Source organism: Brienomyrus brachyistius, chromosome 18, assembly GCF_023856365.1.
Source record: "Brienomyrus brachyistius isolate T26 chromosome 18, BBRACH_0.4, whole genome shotgun sequence".
Taxonomy (NCBI): Eukaryota; Metazoa; Chordata; class Actinopteri; order Osteoglossiformes; family Mormyridae; genus Brienomyrus; species Brienomyrus brachyistius.
In genome coordinates, this window is record NC_064550.1 from 9,362,000 (window position 1) to 9,375,475 (window position 13,476).

Below are 13,476 nucleotides of genomic sequence, written 5' to 3' on the forward strand. Positions count from 1 at the left end.
AGACTCCAGATGAAGCCGCACGCTCGCCTTAAATGATTAATCGCAATTTTGAGCTGAGCCACACATAATGAACTCCCAGCGAGTGTCGTGCCCCCCTCCCCCCCCAGTGCATGAAAGAGGTGCAAAATATTTGCTTTGGGATCATCCTCCATTGTAGCGCTTTCAGTCGGCGGACTGAATCGATCGCGGGCTGTAATTTTGCTTCCAGTGTGCATCTGCTTCTTTCATCACTTCCAACTGATATAAAATACAATTATCCTGCTCGCTTTGCTCGGAGCTCATCTCCGCCTGGATCGCGGGTAGGTCGAGGTGTGCCGTTTCCGGGAGTCCTGTCCACGGAAAGGAAAATGCTGCCTGCAGAGTCATCGTAGTAGCCCACATGCGAATGTGTAAGTTTTAGCATAAGTATTTTAATGCCCCAGCAAAATGTTTTATATTATAGAATAGGCAGTGGGAGTCCTGCACATAGTCTGTCAGTGCCATATCCTCGGCCCAGGACTCAAACTGCAGGTTCATTTCAGCTATTTTCCCTTCCTGGAAGGTGATCTCTCGCTTTCAGGTACGGGCATGTTGTTTTTTTTTGCCTTTTGTTGACCTCCTGTTTCTGTTTACATGTCTGTCTTGTTCGCTGCTCTTTCCATCACGATGTTTGTCAGCGTGGCACCATAGAAACCGCCCGGGCGGGCGGTGCCTGGCTGCCCTGAGCGATGTTTGGGTGTTTGGGTGATGCCCATCGCCCCGCCCCGCGCCCTTGGCTTGATGATGGGGAAGCGCGCAGCTAAAGTGTGGCCCGTTTCGGGGGGAGGGGGGCTGCGCGCCCCGTCAGCGGCTGGTAGCGCGTGACTGTCTTGGTGGGCCGAGGTTAACAAAGGCTTCACAACAGGGTTACCGGTCATGAACAGAAAAGTACGAGAAAGCCCCCTGAAATAAGATCCTATTTAATTAATTACCGTTAATGATACCTGGAGCATGTGTTACCCATCTCGAGGACTTTGCTGTGTTTTCATGTAGGATTCTCTAAAGATCAGACACATAAAATAGCTCTACAGCTAGAATAGCTCCCTAGAAATTACTAAAACTGAAACAAAAATATCTAAAAACTAAATAGAAATACATCTTAATAAAGAAATCATACCAAAAACTTGATTTCAAATGCAAATTGAAAATAATATAAAAATGAAATCTTCAATCAACACTGCACCGCACAGTATGGCTGGGTCAGGCTGTCGCCAGCCTGGTCTCTCTCAGGTCTGCTTTTTTGCAGCTCGGTGCCACTCTTACCCCCCCCCCCCCCCCCCCCCCGATAATTCTCCAGACTACCTGGGGCCCACCAGTCCGAGATTTCGTGTGGCCAGTTAGGAGTCGCTGCTGGTTTCTGCTGTTTGCTACACAGCCTTCAGTGTATTTTGATGAAACATCTCCATGTATTTTCCACTCTTATTTGTTGAAAAAACATAAGAATGTTAATTGAAAGGCAGGCCTGATTAAGCACAAGAAAGTATGCCGGCTTCTGTTTTTAGGTTCTATTACAAGTTATAAGTTACAATCTCATTATTTGTCATCGAGCATTTTTCACTTTTTGTAATTCCTTGCCGTGTTTGGAATGAATAACAACCAAACACCGTTTTAAAAGCCTTAAAAAGAAACAGGCTGGTTTTGTTCTTTTTCTAATTATTGAATTTTTTGCCTTCTGTTTTGTTTGCTCCATATTAACATTTAATGGATTTTTGATAGTTTTCGGGAATCCTCTGCTCTGCTGTTTTAATGAGCAATAAATTGCTCTTTATGACAAAAATTGTGTTCAGTAGAATAACTTTTATGGCAGAAAAATGTAAAAATGGTAGTTCGGTTTTAGTTAAAACGGGCATTTATACTAATATATGGAAAATTCTAAATGCGTTTAATATTAAAAGGCACTTCTTTTTAGAGAATTTGTGCGTAACTTTTGAAACGGTTATCTAACAGTTCATGCCGTAGCACAGTAAACTGACTGTGTGTCGTGTGTATTATGAAGGTGCAGTTAATGTAAAGCATTACCTATAATTTTAATGACCAAGCTGTTAGCGAGTGCTTATCCTGGTCAGGGTCTGGCTGGAAGGGGGGGGGCGCCTAACTCTGGGCCACCCAGGGTTGGGGTACACTGGGGGCAGGTCGTCACCACAGAGCCTCCATGTGTACCCATACAATCATGCAAACTCCACACACGCATGCACACCCATGCGCACACACACACACACAGATACACAGACAGACACAGACACAGACACACAGATACACACACACACACACACACACACACACACACACACACACACAGATACACAGACTTACACACTGCAAAAGTAGGATTCCAACCCCCCCCCCCCAAAAGGCAGCATTGCTACCCTCTGAGCCTCTGAGTCCACGATACAGTTCTGTTATAAAAAGATGTCATTGCCGGGGGATTGGTTAAGGTACGATCTTTATCCTCAAGCTGACAATTGTCCTTCCGGTAGCCTTTCTAGTTTAAAATGCATGTCCCACTGCCCTAAAAATAAGTTCACTTTGACGTTATGTAACTATACACCTAGGACTGGTGCCATTGTGGGACAGGCTGTTCTGTATCGCCAGTGTGCAGCTGCAGTATCTGAGTGAGGGAAACAAACAGCACTTCACAGGGGTCTGTCGTCGTTCTTGGGCCTGGATGGGCGAAGGTTTGCGTTGCCTTTGCCAGCATCCCTGAATCTGGGGAACATTTACCTGAGAATAAAACAGAAAACATGGGGCGAACAGGATGGATGGATGGATGGATGGATAACAGATGGATAGATAATATGATTGACATCATCAGTAATACACTTTACTGCAATATTTATGCAATGTATCTGTTTGCAGTAAACTTTCAATAAATGTGATAAACTCTCTGCATCTTTTTTAGGAAGAGAAGGAGGAAAAGGCACCTAAGAAGAATCCAGGAAAAGAGTCGAAGTTCAAAGAAGTCAAGAAAGTCCTAAAGAGAAAATTAAAAGTCAATACCAGGATAACCTTCACTGAAGACGGAGAGGTGTGCATTAGCATTTTAGCCTCGGTGCTAATTTGATTTGGAAATAAGTCCGATACAGGAGCATGTGCCAAATACGATAAGAAGTCAAACCTCGTGTCCCTGGGGGGTTTGAGTGCAGGTTCTCATGTTGCGGATCTGATGGGACTCTAAGTAGGCATCAGGACGATCACCGATGCTTCTCATTGCCTTCTGCAGCGTTGTGTTTTTGAAGCATCAGTCCTACACCTTATTCTTATGTCACCATAAATCTTTCTGAACGCAAAAGATTATCCGTGAAACTGCATAATATCAATAGTAATTGGTCATATGCAGCCGGTTGCCATGGTATCGTAGGAACAAACTTATGAATAACTGAACAAAAGCTTATTTTAGTTCAGCAGTGCAGTTTTTTTTCTGCCTGCTGGCCAGCTGACAATAGAAATGCCTTCAGTCTGTTAAGTCCATTGCATTTATAGTCTCTTGCCTGTGTGCTGTGTTAGCATCCTATAAAGTTGGATTTGGGTTGCACAAGCGTAAACCTTTTTGTCACTTAAATTCACAGATACATGCAGTCATCTGAATCAGAATTAGCAATGGGGCAGTACATGCTGCAGCGAGCACTGGGATGCAATTAAGAATTTTGTGCAGTCTATTGGTCCTTGGTCAAACTAAGAGATTGTCCTGAACTGATAGCGTCCCCCATATACTTACCACCGAGAGCATGGCCAGCGGATCATTTTTTGACCCGCGGCGAGTGATGGGAAGGCGAGCGTGTTAATTAAACTCAGTCCCGGTGTCGGTCATCCAGATGGTGCAGCAGTGGCCCCCGCTACAGAGGACGGCCGCACCAGCTGGCTCAGACGGCGAGGAGCCGTCCGGCATCAACGTGGAGAAGGCCCGCGAGAGACTGCGCATCGAGGACCAGGAGTTCGACAAACAGGAGTACAGCCGCAAAGTGAAGGAGAAACACAGGGTAGGACAACGGGGGGGGTCCTATAGTTACATCGGTGGGGGGTAGAGGGGAGGGGGCTGCACATTCTCCAAAGTTTGTGTCAACCAAATGAAATGTTGGGCTTGTAAACAAGGTCTATTTAAGAAGTGCAAGTCTTGGTGGCCATGTGTACAAAGAGTCAGCTTCTACCAATCCTGACTTGACAGGTTCAGATTTATGTGCGTTTATCTCCCCTTTGGGAGGTACAGGGTGGAGCCGGGCAGAGATCAGTCCCTCCGGCCCAGGAATAAGCTGTCAAAATCAGGCTGCAGTCAGCTCCAGCTGTCCGAAAAGCTTCTCTCCCCAGGGCCAGAATAAAGCGCCCTTTGCAAGTATCACAGGAATTTAAGCATTTCCCTGTTTTTCTCCAGTAACTCTCAAATACCTTACTTGTCTGTAACTTTAAGTGGACCAACTTTTGTGCCAACTTTAGCGGTTCATTAGAACGTGTGATGTAATCTGCACAAGCAGGCTACCAATAATTTATGTAATGTTTTACTGCTGATAGACCCTCAGGGTGCGTCCTCGCTATCATCACAGAGGAGCAGCTTATTACTTTTGAATGATTGAAGTGTAGCCTCAGCCAGATGCAGGTTTAAGGTGCTGCAAGTTGCTGAGGTCCACTTCGAAATCATGGGGGTTTTTGTTTGTTGGGGGGGGGGGCGCTGAAGAATAGAGAGAAAGAGAGAGAGAGGTTTTAATTGTAAATCGGCAATTGAGCAGATTTACTTAATCTCTCATTGCATCACCATGCGGTTATCATGCCCTACTGAGGCCTTCCCTATCACCAGAAAACATATGGGTGTGTTTTCTTTTCTTTTCTTAAACGAGTCCCAAATTTTTTTTGCCGTAATGACCAGAAGGCTCCATCGTATTCTGTGACAGATTCTCACTCGTCATCGACTGCCGCACGAGGCATCAGTGTTACGGAAATCTCGGTGTTACCCTTCAGCCTGTGAGTGTTTGTTCGTCATTAATGTTGTGGTCAAGCACACCCAGTATCCCAGTTTTCTTGGACGGCATGTTTCTGTCTTTACTGTCCTGAAAATGCCACAGGATGCTTCCAATGGTGTTTTCCAGACCAGAAAATGTCTTGAAAATGAATAAGATGTGGAAGATTTCGGGGAGGGGGAACATTGAAATTCATCTAATTGTATCATTTTCATCATGCACTCGTGCGTGAAAGTCAATGTTTAATATATTAGGCTCTAAGAAATACGTGCTGTGACCGCCAGCCCTAATCGATGGGCCGGGCAGTCATTGATATCACTCCTGGACGTAGTTGGCTCTTGACACGGGGCTCAGCTGTGAGACTTTTTCAGACGGACGGGTCCGGTAATGCAGATCTAATAATGGCTGCTTAGTCAGGGACCGATGCAAATTCTGGCATGAGGAGGAAAAGTTCCACATCGTGCCAAATGTAATGCCACCCTGTTTGGCAGATGCCCTTAGCCACCACGACTTACCAGCCTCTGCTGAATCTGCCTCGGCTTCGGAGAAATCTGCCACTACCACCTTGACTTAACATCAAGCGGTAACGGATGTGCTATCCCACAATGCAGCGGTATCTGTCGAGTTTCAGCTAGTGCTTGATGAAGCCGTCGTTCTTTAAGATCTTGTGAAAATGAGCCAGCTGGCTGCTATGTCCCTTGACAGCAGAATTGCTGCACATGGAAGGAACTTGCATGTGGTTTCTACACGTGTATCTTGACGTCGTGTCTCATTTCCCACCAATGGACTTGAAAGCTCTCTGGAAACAATATGGCTGTTTTTTTTTGTCTTTCTTTGAATGGCACTCTCAGCTGCCGCCTTTAACTAAAATGGATGGATTTGTGTGAGAATATATGATTGCGATGAGGTGACAGGCGACTCCATTTCTAATTTTATGGTTAACTCAAGCAGTTATCTTGAGCGCCGCACAAGATTTTGCTATTGTTTGCAGGATGGACCAAAACACCCAAATGGGGAAAATATTCACCATGGTACAACTTGGGATTGCTCCAAGATGTCGTCAAACACTGGGCCGAGTGGACTGCCCATTTTGCATGACTTTGTAATGGGTGGAGATTGAAGTGCTGAGCCATTGACCGCGATCTCTACCTAGCACTTATGAAGTATTTATCAGCAGTCCTGTCAGACTCGTATACACTAGACAGTCTTTCTTTTTACATGTTGCAGTTCTGTTTGAAAAACATGGATCTATCCGGCAGCTCTGATGCTCGGCCCTTACGTGTCTCGGGTACATGTTAAGCTTTGCGTCCAGCAATCTACATGAACCAAAGGTCAAATCCGTTTCGAGACGTCGAGAGCTACTTGGATCTCCTCGTTCCTTTTGAAAGCTGCCTGTCTTTCATGGGTTAGCTGTACGGATTGCCGAGATCTTTGCAGTATGCCAATAGTGCAGCAGGTCCTGAATGAAGGAATGCTGAGACTGATAAAATACCATTTGATAGTTTTTCCACATAAATAAGAACAAGCAAAAAAAGTATTTTGTCTGACATTCCAAGCAGAACTGTTTGTTTGTTGATATATATTTTTTATTAGCTTTTCTTAGCTCTTTCTATATAAAAAAAAATCTATTGATAACTTTATCAGGCTTACATACAATTGCGTTTTAATTAGCATGCAGTCAGATTAAGTCATTTTGGGTATGTTGATTAAAATCATAGAATAAAAATGACGGTCTTCATTTTGCCATGTTAAAAAGCCTGAGTAATGTTTAGTGGGGGGGGGGGATTGCCAAAGTTACTTCAGATGCCATTTGAGGATGTTGCCCGTTACTTGGGTAGATCAGAGCCTGACGTTTGATTTGCAGCAGAAGTAAGGAGGCGGAGAAAGACCTTCCATCAGCGCTGACTTTCCAGAAAGGTTTCTGACGAACAGGTGCTGAAGATCAGTTTGGTGTGCTAAAAAAAAACCCTCATCCACAATTCTTGTCAGGCATTTGGAGATGGCTTCAGCGCAGCATGGAGAACTGAGACAGATGGTTGTATTGCCCCAAAAAAAACCTGCTTCTGCAAAAAAAAAAAAAAAAAAAAATCAAAGCTAGTTCTCCAGTGACTTATCTCCAGCAGTCAGTTTCAGGAAGTGTACGTGTGGTGACGTTCTGTGGCACGACAGTACGATTCTCGCCACCTTTCTGGTCTTTGTGACTTCGGCGAATTTGACTCCACGCCCGATCAACTGGAGAACTCCTTCCCGTCGTGGTTTTGGGGCATAGCGAAGCAGCCGTCTGTCCGAACCCGTGTGGAAGTATGAAGGCGTGGCTCATTGTTTACCGTGTTTGTGCAGCTGGTGGACTAAGCAGAATCAGGATGATGAAAAACGCTTTGATACCGAACGATGTCTGTGCAGAGCTGGAGAGCATTGATAAGCAAGCCATCATCTCAAAGATGAGAGCTCCCACATAAATTAAGCTGGTTAAAAAAGAAAATTAGAGTAAATTAGAGTGAGAGACAGTGTCACTTGGAATCAGCTGATGAATATTCAGACAGGCCAGTTGCTGCAAGCAGGCTGACCTTAATTCCCAGGCTCATTACAAGGAGAAAAATGAGTACAGATATAAAGAAAAGGCACATCAAGACTTGAAATTAAGAAATGAATCTGATAGGTTTAGATAAAATTATTTTTTAATCTTGGTTCACCATTTCTTTATAAATTTTGACATGCTCTGTTATATGGATTAACTAAAATGGAACGTTAACAGGCTTTATTGCTTACACAATCCAGAGAAGTGCTTTTTCGAAAGCTTTCTTTCGAGCATGCCTACAAAACGAAGTAATAAAAGATTTGCACTCACACCGTAAATTTCAGCAGGTATTAAGACACAATTAATGCAGTTTAGCAAGAACAATTTCTGATCGGTAAATCTAGTAATCGCATTAGCATTTTAGCCCCCCTGGTTTTAATGAGGTGGGGCATTTTTGAAGATACATTTTTATCCTCCTTTCAAGGTACACTTTATCTGCCATTCATCTAAAAGCTGAAATCAAAACAACTTGATTTCATGGTGCTAGGAAAAAGAAACACACACTTTCTTACTGCAAAATGTCAGCGACTTGAGTCCCAAAAGGGAATAAACGGTTCTTTAGATCATTAACTGACACATCCATAGATTTCATTGTAACCATGAGAAGTATGTTTGCTTATATTGATACTGATGTTGACGTTGATGCACTGTCGCGGCAGTTAGGGTGGCGTCTTGCAGAAACTAAAACAAAAAGGCAAAAAATGTAACAGTGTTGGTGAAATGCATTATGGGAGGGCAGGACTGCGAAGGGGTGATTGGTCAGGCTGCAGCGTCCCCAGCTCTCAGACACCTACATTGACTCTCACGCTTTCAAACTCTCACACACAAGAAATCTTATGGCAAATCTATATTATTCCATTATAAACCTAAAATTAGCTACATCAGAAGCTCTGGGGTAGTTTGTAAACCTTATGGATTATTTACAAGGTACTAAAACTCTTACATGCATATAAATGCGTGTGCATGTGTGTGCAGACTTGTCTCAAATTGAAAATCTCAGTCCAGTTAGCTGACCAAAGCTGGCAGCTCTGTGGCTGGTGATATGCCAACAATGCTGGCCCAACGCCGCACTGTGGGACCAGTGGCCCACCACACCAGCAGTTCGTTAGAGCTACGCGGAGAGGTACGCAGCTGGCGCTGAGAGTGCACAGCTGATAGGATATTTTAGCAGTCTAGTCAAGCGGGAATGATTTATTTGGAAACGCATGCTTTTAATTGATTTTCCGAGATGAGGACTCACAAAACACAATTAAAACAGAGTTAAAAGCCATTGTTTTTTTCCCCACTGCAGTCTGCAGTTAAAAGTCATCTTCGATTAAAAGTAACTTGTGAAGAATATAGCATACAGATAAGTATGTACTCAAAGAAAACGTGCATAGCTGAAAGTTTGGGCAAACTCAGAAAAGCAACCATACATTGTTCTTCAATGGGGCTCACTTTTTCCATTAAATGTATTTAGAATTTAACCAACATTATTCTTTTTTCCTTTAAGGCCAATAGGAGTCTCTTCTAATTGTGTGTGTGTGTGTGTGTGTGTGTGTGTTTGTGTGTGTGTGTGTGTGTGTGTGTGTGTGTGAGTGTGAGTGTGAGTGAGTGAGTATACCTATCCTTATGGGGACTCATGTCCCCATAATGTGATAAATATCAGTTTTTTTTCCCCCTTATGGGGACTGGTTTCCTGGTCTCCATGAGGGAAAACTCTATTTTATAAAATCAGTGACTGCTATGGAAAAACTAAAAATGCGAAAACTCTCCGAACCTGTGTGACCATGCAAAGGACAAGCGGGTATGGAAGATAAAAGCTCTGTGATTTAATTAAGAATCAGTTTATAATCTTAGAGTTTCACAGAGAACTAAACTCAAGGGTTTGAATTAGGCACATACTAGATGTTAGTTACATAAAATTAAATTTAATGAAATCCGGTGAACTGTGTTGTCATTACTGCGATTACTGGGTTCAGCAGTGCGTCAAAGGTCACACAGAATAGAGCATTCTCCTGGACGGGCGTTATAAATAAGGGTGTGTTATCAAATAAGTTTGCTGTATCTGGATCATATCATAGCACAGTAGGTCCGCTCTATAAGCACTATTCTGCTGTGACATCTGTTTGCCATGGATTCCTACGAACTGAAGGACTGAATACATCTGTTTCATGCAATGTGGAGCTTTGAGGTGATGCACTGACCTGCATGCAGGTTATATAGCGAATGCTGTCATATACCGAAAAAATGACCTGCCTACAGGTCTTATATCGAATGCCATCATATACCAAAGAAATGACCTGCCTACAGGTCATATAGCTAATGCCATCATATACCGAAGAAATGACCTGCCTACAGGTCATATAGCGAATGCCATCATATACCGAAGAAATGACCTGCCTACAGGTCATATAGCGAATGCCATCATATACCGAAGAAATGACTTGCGTACTGGTCTTATATCGAATGCCATCATATACCGAAGAAATTACCTGCGTTCAGGAAGATGGAAGATGATGACGCTTTAGGAAATGCTGCTTCAAGCCCGCTCTCTGGATGCCAGCATACTGATGGCTACCACGGCTTTGGTTCCCCAAAACTCCTCCTCTCCTCGACACCCCCAGCTTTGCCTGTTTGACCCCTGCAGTAACTAGGCAGAAACGTAAGGGCTTCTTAAATGTCTTGCGAGGAATGGACCTTGGCATTCAGCTCAACGAAATGAAAATGAAAGATGGCCGCTGACCCCTTTGACGTTGCCGCTGCCTTCTGACGGACACCTGCATGAGATGCCACACGTCCAGCCAGGCTGGATTAGCTAGTCGGCAAAGGGCTCTCCTGGCATTCTGCGATGGGGGGGCGCTGGCCTGAGTGCCCCCTCATTATTATGCTAGAGCCGGCCTCCGCCCCAACGCCACCACACTCCCCTGTTAGCGTCATTAGCGGGCGTCTATCCTCCCGCATCCAACACTTAGCTCCATTCCCCCTCATTCCTTCCTGCAGTGTGGCAGCAATGGAATCTGGTCTGATTTGCCTTCTCCCTTCTCTAAGTCCCCTCTCCTGCCAAAGCCACCCCTGTCCTTTCATTCCATAGTTTATGTACAGTCCACACGTCTCATTTCTTCTCCTTGTTTGCAGTTAAAACATTGGTGGGTTCGCCTCTTCTCGTGTCCGGCATCTGGTGTGTCCCCCCACCCACCGGTGGCCAATCACATGATTTAAAGCTTTCATGGCGTCCAATCGCAGCCCTGCCTGGAACTAGAGCATATAGTGAATGCTGTACATGTGTTGCCTTCAGTTAGACCTTGCAAAGGGTACAGAATTATTACTGTCAAATTTACTAATTAAGATTTATTCTCTCTCTCTCTCTCTCTCTCTCTCTCTCTCTCCCTCTCCCTCTCTCCCTCTCTCCCTCCCTACTTTCCAGGCAAAAAGGCTGAAGGAGAGGGCTGCCAGGCAGGAAGCCAGCAAAAAACAAAAAGAGGTAGGTGTGATCTTCACTCTGTCTCTCCAAACAGCTCGACACGTGTTACGCAAACATTCTGCATTTTACGAAACCAGTCTTTTCTGTTATGAGTTTGCGCCCCATTTGCCTTGTGCCACAGAGCAGGAATTACTTTATTTTCCATATAACTAACATGGAATACTTTCCACCCCTCCCCAACAATAAATTGGCGTTAATTATGGAATTAATTGTGTAATTAGCTCAGTAGCCGCAGTTAGCATGTGGGCCATGTCAGTGTGCAGCTGAATGTACTGTTCACATTCTGCTTCTCTCACCATGACAGACCAGCACCCACTGCAGTTGACACGTACCTGCGCTATACGGTTGGAGTGCACAAAGTAGGCCAGTTAGTGTCAGTTAGTGCCGGGGTGACTGTGCACGCAGACAGTCTGTGTCTGTCACATTCTCTCTGTCGATTTTTCGTATTCGAATCTGCTTCTTTTTATGGAGCAGGTGCTTTTCGGTGCAACTAATACTCAAGCTGGTATCGCTGCACAAGTTTGGCTCCCCTGGTTTTAATTGCATGTAAGTTCTGTGATGCTGTCAGCAATTTGAGCACAAGGGAAGCCAAACCCGAAAGCTGCTCTCCTATTGATTTTAAATCAAGAATTGCATATAGAAGACGATGCTTACAAGCCTGCATTACACCAAATATCCTCCCCCAACTTCCTCCAGCTTTGTTCAGTGAACAAACACGATACATTCTAATGTTAAATATTGTCCGCTCAAGCACATAAAATGAGTCACTTCTGTAGGGTCCAAGCAGCTGTTATGTTTGCTGTTTTCCTGCCTGGGAGTTGAACAGGAACCCAAGATGTACCGGTGCCCTGTGCTATGTAACAGCCTGACTACGATTAGAAGCACAGAAAGGCCTGCTTTCCAGCGGCTGACATTTGGTGAGCTGTACTGAAATTTAGGAGACACCGATCTGCAGAAGTAAACAAATACCTGCTTGTTTTAAAGCTGAGAAATCTGGATTGGGAAGTGGCTAAGTAGCTACAGTGGGGATTGTGTGTGGAGCTGCTTGGTGAGGTAAGGAGACAGCTGTCTGGACAAGACGGAACCATGCCACTCCGATCTGATCCAGTCTGCCGCGCGTGCCACTGCCTCCAAGTTAATGTTTACTGGGATTTGCATTGCAAATACAACTGCTAGCTCTCTCTCTCTTCAGGGAATCGGTAAATGGATGTTCTCAAGGAGTGAATTATTATTTTTACCTTCTCCTCTGAAGCGCTTCCTCTGCGTAACTATATCTTGTAACATTTATTGTAAAGGCACTATTGAGTACAAAGCATCGGCTGAAGAAATTGGTCTGGAATGGCTTGTAAATTGCCTTAACACTAGCTGTCCTTTCACTCTGTTCTCAGAAGTAGAGTAATTTTACACAGTTAAAAAAAAAAAAAAAAAACACCGCAACTCAGATTTATTTATCTTGCTGGCCATAACCTTCTTCACTATGCTGTCTGTAAGCTTCTTAAAAGTGAATGGAAATATATATCCGGATATGAGCCTGTCTTATGGCAGGGGGGAATCACTTCTTGTAAATACTGTGGAGGACAAAATTAACCTTGGTGTCACAAATTTAAACAATGAGAATAGATTTTGGGAGGCAAATTTCATGTAAAATTATGTTTTGAAATAAGTTGGCTTCCCAGTGAGAGAGACGTTTTTTCTTATGAATGAGAATATTTTCGTGCCCTTCTCTGACATAAAAAGCCTTATTGTTTAACGTCCTTGGCTTTTCTCTTGGGTGTGACTCGACATGACACGTATCTAACTGAGTATTAAACCTAAACAATATGCTAGCTTCTTGTCCCTGTTATCTTACACCGGTCCCCTAAAATGTTAATTGTACTTTAAAATGGACTTTCCACTGCAAGTATTTTCACAAGATGCCTGTTATTTATTTATCTTCCGTTTATTTTTTTATTGGTCATGTTGGGATTACAGTAGCTATGAGTTTGGGGGCTGACTGACACTATCGTGTCGTTAAATACTATCTCTCCATTCTCGTTCATTTGATCTGTATGTAAATACATTTGGAAACAAAGTAGCTAAAACCTTAGAGGTCATACTTTTTTTGAGTGGTGTCCAAGGGAAAAAAATCAGAAACACGAGAGTTGCACCGCGGCTCATCGGAATCGAAGATCGGAAGAAAAAACACCGTGGCGCGCTGTATCTGCTGCTGCGGAGTGCCTTTCCATTGGGCAATGCCCTTCCCTGCCTTCCTGTCCACCTCCACTGCTCGCCATCAACGGTGCGGCCTCACGCCACATTAAAGTGGAATGAGACTTTTGAACTTGAACTGTCAGGATCTGTCTGTGGTCTATTATAAGGATGTCAATAAAAGGCAAGTCCAACACCCTCCACCGCACGCACAACCTTCAAAGTTATGTCCTTGCGCTCTCTTACAAGATATAGCTTCCCTGAAAGTAACCGCAGTTTCGGAC

General features: G+C 44.0%; 1 protein-coding gene across 2 annotated transcripts in view; it reads left to right on the forward strand.

Annotated features, from left to right (window-relative positions):
• The window catches only part of ddx10 (DEAD (Asp-Glu-Ala-Asp) box polypeptide 10), a 100,155-nt gene that overhangs the window by 59,096 nt on the left and 27,583 nt on the right, over positions 1-13,476 (forward strand). For both annotated transcript variants that reach the window (XM_048982973.1, XM_048982974.1), the window contains 3 exons: positions 2,918-3,043; positions 3,831-3,995; positions 10,949-11,005. In XM_048982973.1, the coding sequence (XP_048838930.1) occupies positions 2,918-3,043; positions 3,831-3,995; positions 10,949-11,005 (348 nt within the window). The remainder of the gene's footprint in view (positions 1-2,917; positions 3,044-3,830; positions 3,996-10,948; positions 11,006-13,476) is intronic.